The sequence below is a fragment of the Camelus dromedarius genome, chromosome 12, assembly GCF_036321535.1.
Source record: "Camelus dromedarius isolate mCamDro1 chromosome 12, mCamDro1.pat, whole genome shotgun sequence".
In the NCBI taxonomy this organism is placed as follows: domain Eukaryota; kingdom Metazoa; phylum Chordata; class Mammalia; order Artiodactyla; family Camelidae; genus Camelus; species Camelus dromedarius.
The window spans coordinates 4,879,794-4,901,981 of record NC_087447.1 but is presented as its reverse complement, the minus strand read 5'-3'; the positions used below and the strand labels follow the sequence as shown (position 1 = coordinate 4,901,981).

Genomic DNA, 22,188 nt, shown 5'->3' with positions numbered 1-22,188 from the left:
GACCCATGCTGAGCACCACACTCTACTGACGAGATTTAAGATTCAAGCTGAATTTAGGTCACTGGTTCCAAAAATAGAACAGTATCAATATTTTACCACTTCTAATTATTTTAAAACGTACATGAGTCTCAACCCTTGGCATCTTATCAAAGGCCACAGCAATTCCACCCCTTCCCCTGAGGGTTGACCTTGCTTTCAGGTCTCGAGTGCCCAGTGATGGCCTTGAAGCTGGTCTGCGGGTCCAAGATGCTTAAGGACTAAAGATCAGATCTGGGTGCAGGGCTGTGTTCCGAACAACACCTCGCATAGAGCACTCACTCACGGTTTCTGTTTTCTGCTCTCATTCCCAATCTTCCCTGGCATTCAGTGTTTATCTTCTTATCAAAATCTCTTGGATGCTCCAATGTTCTGCCTTTAGTTATTCCTAATAACTAACATGGGACCTAGAGTCATTTTGCCCTCAAAATCCATCCCTTAGTCCCCTTCTCTTAAACAGCAAATTATAGCTTAAGAGTTTCCACCTGTTGGGGTGAAGAAGGTGGAAGAAAGTCCTTAACCAGAGCTGCACCCCAGCCTCTTAAGGAGCTTTTTACAAATGGAGCTTCCCAGTCGATGCGTCAGGAGGGGGCCAGCAGGTGTGGTCTGGAAACACTTTCAGATGATTCTCATCCACCCCTTGTTAAGAAAGGGGCTGTGGGGTATAGGATCTCAGAGAAAGTGTTTAAAATAAAACAGGGCTCTTTAAAACACACTCATATCGCAAAAAGCGGACTAGGAGACTTAACAGGACAAACTCATTAGGCAGTGACAGAATTCTAAAGTTAGTGAGATGAAAACAAAAAAGTAAAAAGAAAAGCTACTTACTTCTGGTATGTGGCCTCATTAAAATAAAAAGAAATTCAGTCACTTCTACCTCTGGCGGGGGGAGGTGGGTCTGCTGGCAGTCTAGCCTCCCCCTCGGGTAACCCCACAGTTAAGACCTGACCATTGTCACCTTGTCAGGCCCGATCTCTAGTCACTGACTTGCAGTTCTGTACATATGATTGCTATGAACAAAACAGTGTCCTCCCAAAATTCATCTGTCGAAGCCCTAACCTCTAGTGTGATGGTATTTGGAGATGGGGCCAGGGGAGGTGACCATGTTCACGTGAGGCCATGAGGATGGCGCTGTAACAGGATCCATATTCTTACAAGAGGCTCCGGAGAGCTCACACACTCACTCGGTGCTCCCTGTCTGTCTGTCTCTCCCTCCACCAGATGAGGACACAGGGAGAAGATGGCACCTGCAAGCCAGGAAGGGGCCATCACCAGAACCAGCCTTCAGAACCGTGAAGAATCAATGTCTGTTGTTTGCACCACTGGACAGGTTTCTATGGCAGCCTGAGCAGACTGACAATGACAACCCAGACACAGCGTCCACGGATTTCAGCAGAGGAGCTGCTGGCAGACGGGTCTCATTTCTTTTTTTTTTTTTTTTCTTTTTTTGAATATGCCATATTTTAATTTCATTTAGTTACATGTATTTTGGAATCTCCTTTAAGACTTTCTTTGTGTCCCATGGATTATTTAGAAGGGTATTGCTTCATTTTTAAGTATTTAGATATTTTTCTGAAGTCTTTCTCTAATTGATTTCTAGTTTGATCCTATTATGATGAGTGAACACACTGTATGATACTAATTTAAAAAATTTGTTGTGGGCTGTTTTATGGCCCAGGATATAGTCAGTCTATCCGTGAAGGTCTTACGGATGCTTGAAAAGAATATGTGTTTTGCTGCTGTTTGAGTGAAGTAGTCTACAAATCAATTAGATCATGTTGGTTGATTTTATTGGTAAATTCTTCTGTATTCTTGCTGATTTTTTGTCTATAAGTCTATCAATTGCTGAGTCAAGGTTGTTAGACGGGTCTCATTTCTTAAACCCCCAGAGAATAACAAGTTCCTAACAGCTCGAGTTAGCTGGCAAAATATTGTCACTCACTTGTGTACTCTTGCAGACGTGGTGGGTACGGTCACTACTGGCCCCATTTATCTCCAGCCTCAGAGACACCCCATGGGGATTGAACCCAAAGGTCTGCAAAGCGTCTCTAACTCTCTGCTGCCGAGTGGAGGCCGGTTTCACGGGCCCAGCCTGGGTGGGTTGCCGGCAGCAGCTCCTGACAGCCTCGTGCCCTCTGTACAATCTCCCTCCTCAAAATTCCAACCCATCCTCTGACAGTTTCCAAAGAGTAGGACCAGGATTTCTTCTGTCCTCGTATCTGGAATTTTGTTGGAGTTAAAATTTGGTTTTCAACTTCTGTGTAGAGTGACTTAGCTGAAGGGCACTGGGGTTGGCCCCGTACAAAACACACACATGCACCCAATCCCAAATATCCTTTTGAGTTTGAAACGTCTAGTTTCATACAGAGATTGAAGCCCCATTTTACAATTTCAGTACGTTTAGCATTTTGCACATCATGTCCACCCAGTACAAAGGCTGCCAGGGACCGACTTCACGTGCAGTGCTGTTCCTGGTACCTCGGCAAAACACACTGTCCAGATCGTCCAGAGCAGTCAGCCCATCACCAGGATGGTAGGGAGAAGATGGAAAGAGATGTAGGAACTTTCCAGCTCTCTTCAGCACTGCTCTGAACACTGAACAAGACACACCTCTGCTCTTATGTGATATCACAGTTCAATATTTATTCACAGTGGGGAGGGGGTTGGTTGTGGAGGAAAAAATTTGGAGAGGAAGAAAATGAAAGATGCCAAGTCACAAGCAAGGAAAACTGACAGGTTACGAAGAACAGCAGGTGATCTGAGAACGAGGACATCACTGGGTCTCCTGATATGAGGAGAGCGAGCCCAGGGAAGGACGGGCGGAGGGGATGGGACTGGTCCACTGCCCACCACGCCCACTCTCGGCCTGGGCCGTCCAGGCACAGCTGGCCCTGCTCTCCCAGGAGAGATCAACACCTCAACTAAACTATTTACACAGGCTTCAGAAATCTTCATTCATATATTCACCCCCAAAATATTTACTGACGTGTACTCTGTCCCTGGGAAAGCCCTGGGAAACACGAACAAGACACGTGCGACCACTGCCTGTGTGAAGCCGGACAGAGAAACAGCCGGAGCCAAGCGAGGCCATCAGCAGGCCGTGGCACCTGCGGGGAGGAGCAGAGGGCTCGTGACCGGGCGCGAGGGGGTGGCCACCTCCAAGGAGCTACCTGACGCCTGAGGGGTGGGAAGAGGGCAGTGGAGCCTGAGGGATCAGCAGAGTCACAAATGAAGCAGAGGACAGAGTCAGCCTGGAGCAGCTGGTGGGGCTGCGGAGGGTCTGAGCTATCAGGAAGGTCCAGGCTGGATATCCAGTCCTTGGCATACGGAGAGCATTTAAAGCTAATGAACTGGCCGAAGAGGGGTATGCAGCTCAGAGCCTGAGAGCTCCCAGCACTTACAGCTGAGCTTTCATCCGACTGTCCCTGCAGTAAGCGACACACATGACACGGCAACCATACACACACACACACACACACACACACACACACACACACACACACACACACAACCCCCATGCCACAAACCTTACCTGCCCACAACCGTGAGATACTGTCTAGTATTTTCTACTCTATTTCACTGACAAGAACGCTGACATCTGATGCCCCATCAGAGGTTTACAGCCCGCCCGGTGAACCTCCACTTGCAGGCGGGGCGGCAGGAGAGGAGGCAGCTGAAGTGAGGGCACCGAGGTCAGGATGGGGAGAGCGTGGTGCTCTGTGTCAGGTGCCGTGGAGGCGACGAGCAGAGGGCAGAGGATAGTGGCTGCTGCATTTGGCAAGACGGAGGTTGTTGGTGACAAACCAAGAACGGCTCAAGGAGTGAGGGGGCAGGTGGAGAGCGAGTAGAAGAGGGAAGGAGACGGGGATGAGAAGGTGTTAGGTTGACTTTTCATTTCATGCTTCTGATTTTCTTTCTTAAAAAAAAATTAAAGTCCACTAATAAGAACACCGAGATTACTAACCTCTTACGAAGACATAACAGCTTCTTTTTGGTATTCTTGCCAAAAATGCAAAACCTCATCCAATCATGAGACAAGATGAGCCAAACCTAAACTGCGAGATCACCCCTCTCTGCACAGGCAGCGGCCAGTGCGCAGCACGTGGGGCACGAGGGGAGGACCAGTCAGTGGGAAAGACTGCTGTATCTCCAAGTGGAAAGATGAGGGATGAGAAACCAGCAGCCATCAAAGAATGAGGTGACAGCACCTGCTCAGGGGACAAGGGGGACGTCTGATGAGAAAAGATAAGTCTTGACAGCCTGGGTCGGGGAGGTGAGCCCACCGGAGAGACCCCCTTCTGAGGCTCAGAATCACAGATGGAAACGGAGCCAGTCCTCCCGACAGGGTGACTCTTCTCTACAGTGTTCAGCTGCTGGGGTGCAGGCACGGAGAAGGCAAGGAGGTGTCTGCGTTCAAAGACTGGGCCAGAAAGGACATCTTCATGAACCACGGCAATTGCCAGGAGGGGTGGGGATGGCAGAGCCCCAGGGCACAAGCCTCAAAGGAACTGGGGTTTTCAACAGAGAAGGAGTGGTCTGGAAGCAGCAACGAGGAAGGAGCAAGAAGATGCCAAACCCACCAGTGGTCCAAAAGCACTTGGCAGGTGATGGGAAAAACGTCCTCCTGGAGAGGGGCTGCAGGGGAGGGGCCCCGGGGCCAGCGGGGCTCCAGAGAGCGCGAGTCAGGGGAGGAAACCTTCAGAAGGGAGCAAAGACCAGCCATCCAAAAAGGCTCAGACAAGACCAATCACCTTCCCTGCTCTGACAGCCAACTGCCTACATCCTGACCCAAAAGAATCATAAACGAAGTCACAGCACCTCTGACTATTAACTGTTGGGCCCCAGGCGGAAGTGGAAACCCAGCCAGCTTTGGGGGGAAGTGGCGTGGGAGTGACTCACAGGTCACCTGAAGCGAGGGCATCTTGGACTGATGAGAGGAAGGGATGAGAAGTGTGTGCACCCACAGGCAAGGGGCAGAATATTCCAGAGCTGTGGCAAGCTTTCAACGATTCTGTACTGCACCCCTCACACCAGGCAGCAGAGCCAAGTGAGACCACAAGAGGTAGCTAGGTCCCGCCCTGAGTTCACTCTCACAAGAGCAGGCAGACATCAATCACATAATACTGAACACTTACATACAGCCCTGAAAGTACAGAGGAGAGGCAAACAGTGCTGTGGGAGCGTGAAATGGAGGGGCAAGCCTAGTTTGAGAGCAGGAAGGGACTCCCTATGGATGCAACCTTCAAGCTGAAGTCCAAATTATAAGTGGAAGTTGGAGTGGGAAATGGGTGCAGGATGGAGCATTCCAGCCAGAAGCAGCAGCACCTACAAAGGCCCTGGAGCAGGAAGGAACCACACAGTTTATGGCAACATGGCTGGAGAGCAGGGAACAGGGGAGGACGGTGTGAGATGAGACTGGAAAGCTCCACAGGCCATGGACCTGGTAGGATAAAGCCCACCTGACTTGGCCCAAGGCAGAGTGACCACCAAAGGATTTTAAGCAAGAGGCTGACATGATCAGGTAAACAGTTCAAAAGGCTGACTCTGACAATGATGAAGGAAACAGTTTGTGGGTAACAAGAGTGGACATGGAAGCCCAGAGGGGAGCTGGTGGCAGCATGGACTAGGCAGGTGGCCAGTACAGATGGAGAGAAAGTCAACAGAGCCAAGGTCCCAGGAAAACAACCAAAAGACTTGTGGCTTGGACGTGGGAGTGGCGGGGGAGGGGTATCGGAGATGACCCCTGCTTCCTGGCCTGCCCAAGAGGATGATTTTGACTTTGCTGTTGGGGGAGGGGAGAGGAGGGGAATGTGTATTCAGTCTTGGACGTGGGGAGACACCCCAGGAGACGAAGGGTAGCAGCTGGCATTCGTCCCAAGCAGGGGTGAGGGTTGGAGGAGCGGGGCTGCAAACCCTTGGTCTCTAGGAGAAATGCAAGGACGAGACCGGGGATAGAGGGCAGCAGGGGAGCAGGCCCTCGGGCTGGGGACTCCGAGCACTTAAGACAAGAGAAGAGCCGAGAAAGAAGACAAAGAGGAGGGGATGAAAGGAGAGGCCTTCACTTTGTGTCTCTGTCATAGCTCCCTTAGCTGCTAAGTCAAGATAAAATGAGAATTAAAAGTATACTCTGGATTTAGTGTCACGGAGGCCCTAGGACCCAACAGTTTAAATGACCCAGATGGACGAGGGTCTCCACACGAAGGGTCCCGAAGGGTTGAAGATGGAGTGTCAGTCACTTCCCACCCAACGGCCTCTCAGTCGGTGTCACCCTAGACAGCACAAGTCCCAGGTCCTCCAGACCACAGTCCCCAGGAGCAGAACACCCATGGAAACGAGAGGGGGAAGTATCAGCATTTTCATTCCTTCACAATCTCACCTTTTCTTAATTTCTCTTTCTCAGTCATTTCAATAACTAGTGTACAGTGAGTAAAGTCAGTAGATCTCATGGTGTAGATACCCATCTTATACCCACCCGCCCGTTATATACAAATCTGCACGTACTTGGAGAGTGTGCTCAAAGCTGTTTACTCCCTGGAGTGTGGGGATCACTACTCCAGACTCCCCATTTCTGAGCCTCAAAGAGGGGAAGGTCGATACCTCAGTGCTCTCGGCCTCAAGCTCTTCTGAACACATGCATTTCAGAGAGCAGGGTCATTTTCACTCAAATCTGGTGCTTTAGGAAGAAGCCTTTTGGACCTGGGTACCACACAGAGGAAAAAACACTCCTTCTTGCCCGGGGGAACAGGGGCCACTGGGACAGCTGGGCAGTGACACGGTGGGAAAGCCAGGTCGCCTTCACATCAGAGAATCACAAACAAAGGTTACCCAAGGCTGCCACCTCTTAGCACCCCAAAAGCTGTTCAGATGGCCCTAAAGACACCAAACGTCCGTTCCCTAAGCTCTCAGTAGAGGATGGGAACCCCTGTGGCTCGCTGGGTCTCCCTGAGGTGGCGCCCAATGTACCGAAAGCCTGTCCTCTCGGACAGACACAGCAGGGCTCTCTGGGGCCGGGAAGAGGCGCTGTCAGAGCAGAGAGCGTACACCTCACACAGACGCAGAAGGGACTTAATTACTTACTTGAAATTCATTTTCTTTCTGAGCTTGTTCGGATCCCTCCTTATTACAGGACCTCTATGAATGAGAAAAAGCAAACACTTCCGGTGAGAGGGGGACACTGAGCAGACACTAACTTTGCAACCATCAGAACAGTCAGGGTTTACACAACATCACTTTAGCGAGTGTTTCTCAGCCCCCCGATGCCCTCAGGACGGTCTAAATGCACCACCAGTGCCTAGCACTGGTACCTACACCCGAGGAATTGCTGCTTTTCTTTACAAGGAAAGGGGTGTGCTGCTGAGACCACACAGCTGTGTCTCACCACCGCCCCGAGTACCTTTTCACAATTTCATTGTTGGAGGAAAGTCACTGGGGGGTGCTCTCCCAATCAGGCCTCCTCAAGACAAATGGCCAGGCCGGCTCACCAGTTTAGCTGGCTGGTTCTTTTGGGTCCACGCTGTCCCCAGGAAGGCTCTTTTCCTGCAAGGGCAGGGAGCGTGCCCATGCCTGCAGCAAGCAGTGGTCGGCAGGGCCCGAGGACACCCCACACAGGCAGGGAAGTCAGCACAGGAGCTGCGTGGACAGGCCCGCCGACTCCCGCTGTCCAGCCCAGCCCTGCTGTCAGGCTGTCCCTGGCTCAGTGTCAATTCTTCCTCCAGCAAAGAGGGCCGTGTGGATATAATACAGTCCCTAAACTTATTTCATATCTTAACATACTTAGAGATACTTTTACATCACTTTCCTCAATGAAATTGCAAATTATTGGTATCGAGGATTCTATCAATAACACAACTGGACTGTTAATACCAGGAGCAACTCGCTGGCTACATCCTTTCCTCACGGCAGATCTTACCTTGTAAAAGCAACCCCCCCACCACAGGTGCTTTGAAAACCTTCATACTACCTTTAATTAGGGGGTGGGGAAAAGTCAGAAACTTACATGTCAGGTCACAACGTTACACTCAAATACCGCCCCTAGAAACACGTTGGTGCAATTAAACTAGTCTGACAAAGTCAGACACCGACGGCCATAAAGGAGGCTCTTTAAAAATTTTAAGGTAAGAGATTCTTAAACGTCCCATGAAAAACATACCTTTCCACTCCACAGCTTTATCAAAAATACCTGTGCCAAGGGTAGAAAGTGTGGACAGGAAAAAAAAATGCCACGTTAAGCAACACCAGCTACTCTAGCACCATCAAAAACCTAGTGATTTAAAGCAACCACTCCATTGATTACACACAGAAATAACATTCCACAGACGCTTTAATGCATATTTTGTTTAAGCAGTACATGTTCTAGTTTACTTGATATAAAAGTAAACAAAATAAATGTCTACGTCCATGTGAAGCTATCTGCAAAAGACTTGCACCTATACATACTCGATAATATCTCTAACACACAGTTAAGTACATTGTGTACGAAGTACAGAAAGTACAAGTGGGGGATATATGATATTTTCATTTGTGTAATCTGCATTTCTCTGATGAAAAGATGTTACAGGTTAAATCCCGTTACAATGAAAGCTACAAAAATGAAAATGTGCCAGAAATACTTCTAGGACTTTGTTGATGGCTTGATGTATGATGTGGCAAGACCAGGGGAGGAGTAAGAGTAAGTAGGCGCCATGAAAGCTTTACTCCTCCCTAGACTCCAGCACTCTCCTGAGTGCATCCGACCTATATTTGCAAGTTCCTAATGCGTAGGGACTCTATCTTTTAATTTAATGTTGGTCTTCCCCCAAAGCGCCAAGCAACTCCGGGTGCTAACCATACTGTTTAGACAGCACGACTAAATACACACTCCTGCGCTGTGAAGCTCAAGGAGCAACCAAGGGCGATGGAGACAACCGGCCATGGGCAGACTCACAGCCATCCCAATAGCAGGGGAAGTGGCTACAGCTAATTAGAATGCCGAATGTGGCTGAAATGTCCCCCAAATATTAAATCCTTCTGCTTTTTCTCCCCCAAAGAAAGTTAAGGACAAAAAAGCCCTATAATCTGGTATACTGTATATTGATACTTTGTAGGAAAAGACAAATAAGGAATTTGGACATTCTGAAATGTGTCATAACGGGATTTGACCTGTACAAAACTCTCAATGACTATGGTTATTCCTCTGCTGTTATTACTTGAACTGTATCTTCTTAGGGAGATACAGTTAATGGGTTATTGAGTCAACAGAAGTCCCTTTCCCTTGTCTAATGGTGCTCTCAAAAGCAAGTCACCTCATCCAATTTACAAATTGGCTTAGTTCTCAAAGCCATTCCTTTTTAACATATTAGCACCCTGAGTAGAGATGAAACCCATTAATAACTTCCTCACCCCTGCCCCCTCCAACCCACCCCCAAGTGAATGCATTACTTATCCTGTAAGAGCACCATCATGAAGGCAATATGGACTTCTGCCATGTCCAGCCCTCTGTTCTGTTTCCTCAGTACAGAATGTTCAGATCCCTCAACCTTGTAGATAAGACCAGGAAATCTCAAACCCAGCACGTTGAAAGGGGAGAGGAGAGGCCTCCTGCAGAGCTAAGGCAACAAGAGACAACATCACCAAAAAACAGGCCCAAGGACTCTTGTGTCCAGAAAGACAGGAAGTAAAATATAACTTGGAATTTGTGGGATTTTATTTCCGAAGCAAAAATTTGAAACAGTATTAAAACATACTGTACAAATATTTAACATGACTCCAAATTCCTTGCCAACTAACTTGTAAATTAATAAAAATTAGCTTTCAAAAAGTTGTAAAATAAAACTAAAATTTTTTTAACATTTACTAGAAATTTGAACACTAATTGGTTATTTAATATTAAATTATTATTTAAATGTTTTATGTGAACATTATTTTGGTCAATTGGGGGGGTAATTAGGTTTATGCATTCATTCATTATGTTTTTAAATGAGGTACTGGCGATTGAAGCCAGGACTGTGTGCGTGCTAGGCATGTGCTCTACTGCAGAGCTATATCCTCCCGCTCCATTATGTTTTTTTTTAAATCAGCTTAAATAGAGACAGATTGAAACCTTCATGGAAGAAATATGATGTCTGGAACTTGCTTCAGAATAACCCTGGAGAATGAATGAGGGTAAAGATGAGAGAAGGCTGGTGGGAGAGAAAGATGGGCAGTGGGCCCTCAGGGCTCATTACACTCTTCTTGTCAACTTTTGGATGCATCTGAAATTCTCCGTAATAAAACATTTCTTACACACTGCAACTTTAAGACCTGAGAAGTCAGAATGCATCAGGTATGCTTAAGAAGACACCCAATTCTATGAACATACTAAAACCCACTGAATTGTACGCTTTAAATAAGTAAGTGAATTGTAGGCTAGAAAGAGGATACAAAAACAAAAAAGAAGAAACCCAATGATGATTAAAAATATATTGCCACTGACTCCCTCCCACCTTCCCTGTTCTTTTCTTCCTATTTCGGGCTTGGCTTCAAGAGAATCTGCAAGTATTCATTACAATCCTTGAGTTTCATTAGAATGCGATGTAGAAAACAGGCTAAAGTGGTAGCAATAATAAAGGGGATGTGGTTTACATACTGTTTTAAAGTTATAGAAGATTTTTAAAGCTGAAACATATTTTTGATTGACCACTTTTTTAATACTTTATTACTGTATTACTTAATTATTTTATTTTGGTGGGGTAGGGTAATTAGTTTGTTTATTTTTAGAGGAGGGCCTGGGGATTGAACTCAGGACCCCATGCATGCTGAGCAGGTGCTCTACCACTTGAGCTATTCCCTCCCCCCAACCAATCACTTTTAAATTTAAAATCTAAATTCCTAAAAGCCTAATTCTATTAGCTGGGACATAAGATGAGCCAATAGAGGACTTTCACTTTTTACTTTACTTTAAAAGGTGTTTTAAAGTAGATGTTACTTTCACAATAAATATATTTGGTGCAAGTTTTCAAATGTTTCTTTTCTGACAAAATTGCATTTAAAGGCTTTTGTACTTTAAAGAAGACTATGAAAAAAGTAAGTTACAGGTGATCTTCCACAATATAACAGGTTTATTTCTTTAAATTTGTTTAAGCCAAATAAACTCTCATCATTTCAATAGGTTTAAATAAAAGATTCTGCTAATGATGAGGGAACTGGTTTCATGATTAAACTACTTTAATAAAACCATATTTGTGAGATGAAACAGACAAATGATTTCTAACATTTTATGTGAGTCTCTAGACCTTATGCAACCTACCCAAAGAACAACCTAAAACAATGTGACCCTGTTGGGCTCTGCAAAATCGATGCCCTGATGAACAGCAACAAGAGCCTAGGACTTCTAAAGGCTCTAGGCAGACACAGTCTAGTAGAAGGGCAGGTGAGTGGAAGCCCAGGTAAAGAAGGCTCCTTTCAGGGATGTCTCAAAATTTGTCTGACCCAGGGTAACCTTCCGCCCCAAGACTCCAAAGGCTTCCGAGCACCTTGGGTGTAAGCATCCCAGGGGCTGACTTGCAAGCAGCGCGCTTCCAGGCAGAGTGCCCTCGCTCCTCCGGCCTGTGTCTGCTTCCAGGGCCGAGCCGTGCCACTGAGCTTCACGGAGGTACAGGGTGGGGGAGGACACTAAATGCTAAAGACAAAGAGGAAACTGTCTTTCTAACTCTAACCCAAATATCAATACTTGCATGGTGTTTCCTTAATGCTGAAAGTGGTAAGAAGGAAGAAGAGGCTAAATATTCCTTACGAATTTTCAAGTTGAGGGTCCATCAATTTCTATAATTACTGAACGTTTGTCATTTTCTACTGAGGAAACAGAAGAAAGGAGTCTGATTTGCCTTGGACAAAAAAATAAAACAGAAAAAAAAACCCAAAACAAAACGTGATATATTTACTACATAACATTCTGAAATCTTAACCACTTACATCTTAAACACGCACAAACTGTAGCTGGTGCTACTTAACGAAAGCATCACGACTTTCTCTTTAAAGAAACATTTCTTGAAACCAAGAACTAAAAGAAAGAAATTAAAGCTGTAGAGAATGCTCCAACTTCAGAGGACTCATACTATACCGTGAATCGTGTCTGTCACCTGGAAACCAGAGTGCTCCAGGCACGACCGCATGGGCAAGCCTGCAGCAGAGAACACATGCACAGACAGCTAAGGTGGTACATTACCCCCAGGTGCCCTTCACGCCACCCAACAGACATTCCTTCCCAGGAGGGCAGGCTGCGGTCACACCAGCGTTCCAGGGACCAGAAATCTGTATTGGCTTCATGCTATAAATCCCAAACATTTAAGACCAGCAAGACAAAGACACTTTGCATATGTCAAAATTAGACACGGTAGTCTGTGGTTTATTTAGTTATCAAAATGAGGCACCAAAGCAGGTATGGAAGGACTATAGACAGTAATTTGGCAACTGTCTTTGGAGAGTCTTAACTGAAGAAATACTAGGTGAGACCAAATGGGAACATACAATACTAGAAATATGTTTTACTTCTGACAGGGTAGTTTAGCCTACTTTAGAAATAATGATATCATACTCAAAGTGCAAGGGTTTTGTTGTTGTTGTTAAGCAGAGTAAACAAAATAACTGAAACTCACAATGACCCTAACACAATGAGGAAAAGTCTCGAATCCACCGTGTTCAGCCAGCAGGGATGTGTCCCCAGCTGCTCGGGACAGAGCGGGGCTCAGCATGCAGAAGCACGGGTCCCACCGCCTCAGTTCTGGAGGGAAATGCTGTCAGTAGCCAGCTTCTCAGTAGCCAACAGTTTACTATCTGCGGGCTGCTCTGTATTTTACTGTGACTGAATTTTTAAATAAACTGGGGTTACGAGAAAACAGGGAAGATAACATTTTGTTTTCTGGATTCAAAAAAGACTATGTCCCAAATTTTATCTTCTGAGTCACTAATACATATCTGCCTTGTGCCTTGATGCCTTTAATTTGATTATGGTTAGTACTTCAACAAGCACTAATATTAGCCTTCTATTACTCAAAGAACAAAACAAAAACATTTTCCCAGACAACACTCGAGAGATCTTTGGTGAATTATAAACGTTCATGCCTGTGAGACTGTTCAGAACGGTGAGGCCCAATCTCTCCATTCATGCACAGAAGGGACGGGCTCAACACAGTCACTGCTCCGACAGAGGGAAGGACAAAAGCATCCTCCGAGGTTCCGCCTACTGGCACAGGTTACGTTGAATGAACAATACGTACTGACATTTGTGTCTTCCACAATTCATGATAAATAAGCAAACTGGTTATTTGTAATCAGCCAGACTTGCTCCTGTGAAAGGCTGCTACTGGACGATGCAGAGCTCACGTTCCTTCCCAGTACCAGAAAGGAAAAAAATCAAGTTACACGGACAGCGAATTCTATCATTTCACGCTCTCTTCTAGCAACTATATCTCTTTGCACAACGGCAGAGGCTAAACTAGTACTCCTCAAAACTCCTACTCAATTGTCCTACCTACTTTAGTCATGGGTAATTTTAGAGTTGCATTCGGTTTCCATCGTCTGCGCAGCTGAATGAGGATGACCTCCTCCTCATTAAAGTTAAAGCGAGCCTACGTGAAAAACAGACCCTAAATTATACCGACCTGCGTTGCTTTCAGATCAGACCAATAGTTTTGTTTAATAATTTCCTACAAATATTGTATAGCTGTTTCTCGAACAGCTGTGTGTGTATCTTATCTTGTTCAAGAGGACCCATTCGGTCCCTTGTCCAACACAGGACTTTTCATAAAATTCCCCGAAAATGAATACAAATCCTAAACACCTGGGAAGTCTGTGGGTGTCTCATCTTACATAGAAACGGGGGCTGGAAGAGACAGATGTTTGTGGGGCAGAACTGTAAGCTTAAACCAGAAGGTTTTGCCTTGGCTTTCTGCTACTTGACCCTACATGAACTGCACCAAAGAGCAGTCTTATCAGTGCCGCTACGGCAATGGAAGAAGTTAGACATCTCGCAGCACTGAGATGAAGAAAAATGAGAAAGTCGAGAGGTATCAAATGATTTTAAACCAAGTTACTTGTAAATGATTGTAAATGTAAATTAAAAAATACTTCTACTTAATATCTGATTCCTGCAGAGGTAAAAAATTCAAAAGCTCAAAACGAGAAGGGAAAGAAGGGACACACTAAGCTAAACCAGTAAGCAAAACAGCTACATATTCTGAGAAAATACGTAAGTCTATCCTTATGTACAAGCATCAGTTAACATTTTTCAAGGCAGGAGCTTATCCTAACCCACCTTGCAGGAGGCCACGACTGCGTTTATCAGGCTGGTTCAGGAAATACCAGCTACACTTGTGTAAGTGCACATACGTGTCCAGGAACGTGCCCTCCTCCACGGTAGAGGAAAAATAAGGAAAGCATAACATTTGAGCTGTACGATATTTTTGTCTTTAATCCATACATTTATGAAAGTAATGTGATCTATTATTTGGGCTCCGTATTTGCTCAGTCACATCTCTCAGCTGATGCAAATCCTGACAAGTTACCATCAATTCTGGCCATTTTTTGTTGTTGTTATGATAGGAACCAAAGTGTTCTTGTACACTGTAAATATCCCTCCTTCCATTCTAGGCCAGATTCACTGCAAAGAACTGATCAGCAATATGACTGAACCCAGGCTCCAGCAACAAAATAAATAAAAGCTATTTTAAATCTGAGTTGAAAACAGCTGAAGAGGAGTTTAAATGTACTGTCAAATCCCTGGTGCAGTGCTGTGGAAGCCCAGGCGCATGCCGCCTGGCTCAAGTCTTCCTGGCCCCCTGGCCTCGGCCTCCACCTTCCTCCTTCCCTAGACCGAAGTCCTTTCTCAGAGTTCCTGAATTTGTTCTTCTCCTCACGCTGCCTAAGTGTTCAAGTGGCCAAGAGTTTACAATGGCCAGTAACGTCTGAAACTAACTGGCAGCAGGGCCCTGCCAACCCTGAAGAACTTGGGAACCAAAAAGACTTGAGGCTGTAGGTTTCCCAGTTTTATTAAGTTCGAACTTCAGCAAAAAAGTTCAGCAGTACTTGAACCAGGGACTCGATCAACTGAGTAATTATACTGATACAGAGTCCCACCTATACAGCAAAGGAACGGCTTTTTTTTTTAATATATAAAAATGAGTTTACTGTCTCATAAGCCAATTGGGAGACTGTCAGACGTGCCGCTTTTCTGGCTACTGAGCTACTTGCTTCCCTCTCTACCCACATGCTTTCAGGCGCAGCTCCTGCCCTTCATCAGTAGCTGTAGCTTCAGGAACAGAAACTAACAGCCTAGTAAAAATAGAATCGAGACGCTAAATGTGGAATGTCACCCACAGATCAGAGCTGCACATAAACATATTCTGTCCTATCAGTTTGGTAAAAGTTAATTCCATTTTAAGTGGCTTCAGTCATTCTGTTTTTCTGAGTTACCTAATAGTCTTTTTTTTTTCCCACCCTTAACAATAAATAGGGATGTAGAATTCTGTTAAAACAAAGTCTATTTCCAGACATTTCTATTGCACTTAAGTACTGTAAGGTAAGAATTCCAGGCTGCTAAAATTTCAAAAAGGACCAAATAATAGCTACGGATGGTGAATCTTCATTCGGGGGAAAGGAACCTGCGAAGTCGCAGGCTGTGCTGCAGCTGGCTCTCAGGACGGGACCGAGCCCTAACACAGCACGCTGGAGAGCTATGCTGGCCAACACAGCCACTACCGGCCACGTGCAGCTGCTTCGGTTTAAATTAATCAAAATAAATAAAATCGAAAACTCCATTCCTCAGTGGCACTTGCCGCATTTCAAGCCTTTGAGAGTCACACGTGGCTGGTGCCCAGCATGCTGGACAGCACGGACCCAGAGCATCCCTCGTGTCCATGCTGCCCTGCTGCTAGAGAGCACGGCCCAACGCCTGGCTCAGGAGGAGTGCGTGGTGCACGTTTAAAACTCTCCTATTTAAGTTATAAATGGAAATGAAAGCCTGAGAAATCAGATTTAAACAACAGTCTTATATCACATGCAATTCCAGCAGCTGGTTATTAAAGTATTTTTAAAGTATTGCTTAAATGAAAGCACATAAAACAAATGAGCAGAAGTGGCACTTAATTGTTATAGAAAGTTCTCCAAAAAGAAGGGGGGGGGTGCTAAAGATTAATTTTATTAAAAGTGCCAAGAGGACATTAATTGGGTATTTCAAAAACTGCTTTGAAACTGCAACTTGATTGAGTTAAAAAAACTAAACTGTGTGGTAAACTCAGACCCTATTCTGCTTATGCACTGTCGTCAGGGGTCCGGGTGGGCTGCGAGTCAGCCTGTGTACCTAACTACACGCTGATTGTTTCTAACACTCTCCGGGCCTAACCACTCTCGTAGCTTGACAGGGTTAAGGAAAAACTATCCAGTGAAAAGGTTCAGTCACATTATGACAATTTTTTAGTTGAGTTAACATCCAGAATGCCATTTTAACTTTAATGTTTCTAATTGAAAAGACTAGCATTTTAAAAAAACTAAGAAAATTATTCTCCATTTCACGAAGATTAAAAATGGGCCCTTCCAAAGAAGATTTAAATGGAAACCAAAATTCTAACGTAGAAATATACTCACATTTGTATGTGTGGTCAGTAAAATGATAAATTCAAGGTATAAATAGTTTCTAAGAAATTCAGACATTTGGGAGATCTTATATACTTACTTAAGATAGTTCAACAAATAAGGCACTCTAATTGAAAATTAGATTCAATTTTTCAGTAATATAAAAATTTAGAAAGATTAAGAATTTAACAAATTCAAAGTTTAGAAAGGGATCTCAAAGGGAGGTAGTTAATAAATTCAGCCTTGATTCTTTTTTTTAGATTTTTTTTTTTTTAATGGCGGTACTGGGGATTGAACCCAGGACTGTACATGTGCTAAGCACACACTCTACCCCCGAGCTCTACCCCCACCCCCAAATTCAGCTTCCCTGAGATCATACTCTTCCACTGGGACTATCCTGTAAACTCTTTTTGATTGTGCTATAAAAACAACACCTTCTCCACATAAGAATTTTACAAACTAAGACTGCACTGAAAATTTCAATGTGTGGAAAATCTAGGCACCATCAAACATGATTAAAGATTTAACCAACATTGTACTTTCTCTGGATAGAAAGCTGGAAATATGTGTACTAGTTTACTAACAGCAAGTAAAGATGGGATTTCACTTAGAATATAAACAAAAACCAAGTTGTGCAGCCCCTTTAAAACAAAAGCAAGATATTGAAATAGCTTTCATAACACCACTAACATTTTAAATCTCTTCCCGGGTAATTTAGGAAAGAGTATCAGAACTGCAAGCAGGTCCCTCCCGTCCCCAAGCAGCCGAGGGACTCACCATCTTCAAAATCGCCCCGTACAGCCGCAGGAGCACCTTCCGAGGCTCGTCACCAACGGTGGCCAGAGTGTCGGGTAAGGAGCACTGGAACAGCATGTTACTGAGGCCACCTCTGTCGGAAATAAGAGGATGGTGAGTATCTATTTTGAAAGCAAACTAAATCATTCTTCTTGGATAACCGCGGATGAGAAGTCAGGATCCAGCCCCCAAGAACTGTTCTAAATATTCACTTCACCTCTCAGGACACTTGCAACATAAATGATTAACCCTATGGTTTGCAGATCAATTCCACGAGTCACATTAAAATCAGGCAGATTCCCAATCTGTTCTTCTAGAGTAGCGTTAGGGAAGTTTTTTGTTGTTGTTATTGTTGCATGTGTGCACCTGCCTGGGATAATGACAAGGAGTGAGGACCCTCTTCAGCCCTGGGAATGGGGGAAATCCCAGACGCATTCCTTCCAGCCCACATTCATCTCTGATGCAAAAGTTCCATCACATTCCTAGCATACAAGGTTATAATCTTGGAGTAAGACTTAAACCATCCCCTCTAGGACTTTTCAATTGAATTATGGTTCCAAGGTCCACCCCTCCTCAACCAGTTTTGACAAATGGCATTTTCAAAAAGCCTGCAACATGAACTGGTCAATTTTATTGGAGCTTTCAAAGGAAATGGGACACCTCAACACTCTACACCTTCCACTCTGACTACCAAAGATAAGGAAGCTAGGGTAACACAAAACTGAAATATGCTCTGCTCCTTGCCCTTAAGAAACTTCTACTCTAATGAAGAAAGCAGACATAAAACTCCACGACAGAATTCAAAAGCGTGGGACAGTGTCTGGACTAGATGCTTCAACAATGTCGGGTTCATCAGTATCACACGGCAGTGGGGGCGGGTGCAGCTCAGTGGTAGAGCGCAAGCTTAGCATGCCTGGGGTCCTGGATTCAATGCCCAGAACTCCCAACAAAAAATAAATAAATAAACCTAATTACCTTCCCCACCCCAAAAAATTTTAAAAGGAATAACTACAAACAATAAAGTTCTATACAGTTTTTATGAAAAAAAAAAATCACACAGCAGTATACACACAACTTTTGGAGAAAAAGCTATCAGCAAACTGAAGCATAGCTTTCTAGAATGATGTCCCTCAGTCACAGAAGCCACCAGCCTCTTTCCCTGTTCCACCCATGAAAAGTCTTGTGAAGCTGTGCTCCCCAAACTGAGGCTGAAACACGAAGCTAAATTCCATTATCACATGCCCAACCACACAGAGGGTATAGTATAGCCCACGTTGACCAGCACGGCCAAGAACCAGACCAAGCAAAAGAGCTCAGTTTGTGTGGGGAAGAAAGATAACAGGGAGAACATTTATCTGGAGGTTGTTACTGTTGCTGTATTAACGTTGGCACAAACATTTTCAAAGTTCTGCTCCTCATTCGCCAGCTGCCATTACAGCGAGGAGGGCCTGTGAGACCAAGTGCTGGCAAATAAAACATAAAGGAAGTGCTTGTGAGGCTTTCGGGAAATCAGGTTAAGACATGCTTTGTCCCCGCTTCCCCGGCCTCCATCCTGCTGTCTGGAATGAGGAGGCGGTGGTGTGTCAGGACTAAGCTACGGCCTCTGAGCTCCAGGTCCACACTGCAGGTCTCTGAGGTGATGCTGGGCTGGGACCCCGCTGCTTACACGCCTCCTTTATCAGCTGCTTCCGTCACTGGAAGGAGGCTGGAAGGCAGGAGGAAGGTGGTGTTTGCTTGCTGCTCCTGTTCCCATGAGGCCGTAGCAGCACGTCTGTTCCAGCCCTCACCTCGAGGGGCAACCCCAGCACCAGCCTCGGGGTCCCCTCTCAGGGTCCAGCTCAGAGGTCAGGGTCCCAGCAATGGCCAAGCAGGGCCCTCTCCGTGGAGGTCAGGGTCCCAACTCTGTGGCCCCTCCTTTCAGCTTCCAGGTTCTGATCACCCTACTCTTCCCAGGGCCCTCCAGCCCCAGAAGCCTGCTTTAATCACCTGTGTTCCCTTTCTGCTTTTTCGGTTCTCCACCCACTGCTCACCCAACCCCTATACTAAATTCTCTAGGTCTGCTGAAACACCTAGTGTTGTTTCCATTTTCTCACCCGGGTCCTGACCAGTGCATGTGGCCAGAGCTTTAGCAGCTTCTTAGATCATGAGATTAAGAGTGAGTGACATCCTAGGAACAGCAGAGCCTACAACCCCATCAGGCCCCTGGAACGGCCATACTTGCCCAGCCTGGCCACTTCCAGCCTCTTTAACACAGGAAGGAAATAAATCCCCACGTTGTTTAAGCCTGGGGTCCTCGTTACAAGCAGCTAAACCCAGCCCTCCCCGATACGGCTTGTCACCACAACCACTTACTCCTGCTCTTCCTGTCTGGAAACTCCTCACTCCTCCCTGCTATCTAAAAACTGCCTACTGTTTAAGACCAAGTTCAAAATCCAACCTCCTTGAGAAGCTTTCGCTGATTTCCCGGCTGGCTCCTTGAAGGCAGGGGTAATGTCTAATTTCAATTCTAAAGGCCCAGTGGCCCCAAATGGTGGAAGCTCGATAAAGACTAACCCTTGTCCCACTGAGTCTCCCTCTCCGAACTCCTCCCTGCTCCGTTTGAGAACTCACTGTCTCTCACTGGTCTCCAACAGGTTCGGTGTATTAGTCTTGGCTAATTAGACTGTTAGCTTCTCAGAGGACAGCCCCATCCTCCCGGCAGAGGGCATCATGCTAAGAGAAACCATAGGCTTCAGAGACCGGGAACCAGGGATTTAAATCCCAGTTTTGCACTTTAATTGGCTGTGGAATCCTGGGCACGTGGCTAAACCTCTCTGAACCTCAAAAATTCACTCCTCTGTAAAAGAGCCATACTTCACTTAGTCATGGTAAGAGCTTAGAGTCATGGCGCCCTTGGGCTGCAATGTTGTGTCCCCAAAGAGGCTTAGAGCATGTCATCCTCCTGACAATCTCCAGGGCAGATGCTGGTACTGCCTCCATTTCATGGAGAAGGGAACTGGCTGAGCCAGGACTCAAACGCAGGTGTCTGGCTCCAGAGTGTTTGCTTTTAACTCTGATGCTGAGAGACACGAGACAAAGCAGGAGGGCACCAAGTGCCACCTGAACACACTGCAGGTGCTGTGGCCACTGCCCAGTCGACTGCAAGGGCCTGACATCAGGACTGGTCTGTACTGACCTGCATCAGACACATGTCTTTGCTCCCATGGCCGCTGTAACCATCACAAACTCAGTGGCTTAAAACAACACAAATTTAACATCTTGCAGTTCTGGAGTTCAGATGCCTGAAAATAGGTCTCATGGGGCTAAAATCAAGGTGTCAGCAGGGCTGCATGTGAAACGGACATACTGCATTCCAGGAAATACATATGAAATAACTAAAACAGATTTGGACTGAGCCAATGAATTTCAAACAGGGGGTCTACAGGGTGGGGATGAGGAATCAGTGTTTACTGGACACAGAGGTTCAGTTTAGGAAGATGAAGTCATTTTTGAGATGAATGGTGGTGACCTTTGAACAACAATGTGACATACTTAATGCCACTAAATTGTGCACTTAAAAATGGTAAAGATAGTAAATTCTACACCATGTATATTTTACCACAATTTTAAAAAAAGGTATGAAGTCCTGACGCATGCTACATCATGAACAAGCCTTAAGAACGTGCTCAGTGAAAGAAGCCAGTCACAAAACACAGATATTATAGGATTCCATTCACATGAAATGGCCAGAACAAAGACATCTATAGAGACAGGGACTGGATGGCTGGGTGCCTAGGGCCGGGGCGGACAGGGGCTGGAGGGGCAGGGCTTCCTTCTGAGGTGATGAAAATGTTCCAGAATTGATTGTGGTGATGGGTGTACACACCTGTGGCTATATTAAAAACCATACATTAAAAACCACTGAATCCCGTTAATTTAAATGGGTTCACTGTATGATGTGTGAACGATATCTCAATAGAGGTGTTTTATAAAAAGAAAAAAATGACTTTTTTCCCCATGTAATGAAACTTGAATATGCTCTACGGAAACATTTCACAGATGTAAATATAAGTCATTTTTAACAATATTTTTTCAATAGCTTATTTAAAAGAAGAGCAATCACAGTACCTGGGAACGTCTGCAAGAATAAGGACCTATTTCCCCGAAGGCAGAGGAGTGGTCTGGCCAGTTAAGGAAGGACAGGAAGGCTCAGGTTCTCCCTGAAGGGAGCGCACAGACAGGAGGGCCCAGGGAGCCGTGACCTTTCTTCTCTTTCTCTTTCTCCCGGGGTGCCTCAGGTGCACAGCTTATCAGAACTGCCCTGCCACGTCCAGTCACAGCCAGCACGGCTCCTGGCTTCCAGGCAACAGGACAGACATTACATCAGTTAGGAGCCCTTGTTTTCCTTCCTGTCACATACTCTTGAAAGCTCAGGCCTCGGCGAGAGCAAACAGATGAACCACTGTTCTGAGCTGTGTAATTCGACCCAAAGTTTATCCCCAGACTCCGAAAGAAGGAAGGAAGGCCAGCTTGGCCAGAAGCAAGCACACACCCTGGAAATCCTTCATCCTTGTGTTATCTGCAGCCTCTTGCTCAACAGGGTCTAATGGGAGGAAGTAAATCATCGATTATTTTTTAGGGACAACCAAAATATATGAAACAAGGTCATGGTCACAGATAACCCCAAATGGGAGAAACCACCTAGATAAAAGCCAGTCACCAGCAAGTGAAATAACACAACCAAGAAGAACACATGCTGGGACAGCAGGCCACAGAAACGACAGCAAACATCCA

The 22,188-nt window shown here is 45.6% G+C and overlaps 1 protein-coding gene across 3 annotated transcripts in view; it reads right to left on the bottom strand.

Moving 5' to 3' along the window:
• The window catches only part of CHKA (choline kinase alpha), a 55,505-nt gene that overhangs the window by 17,381 nt on the left and 15,936 nt on the right, over positions 1-22,188 (bottom strand). The window contains exons 2-4 of one of the 3 annotated variants that reach the window (XM_031448602.2): positions 17,398-17,509; positions 8,186-8,215; positions 7,114-7,167 (exon numbers count right to left, since the gene is read on the bottom strand). In XM_031448602.2, coding sequence (XP_031304462.2) covers positions 7,114-7,167; positions 8,186-8,215; positions 17,398-17,509 — 196 coding nt within the window. The remainder of the gene's footprint in view (positions 1-7,113; positions 7,168-8,185; positions 8,216-17,397; positions 17,510-22,188) is intronic. The other 2 variants (XM_064492055.1, XM_064492056.1) reach the window with 2 other exon arrangements.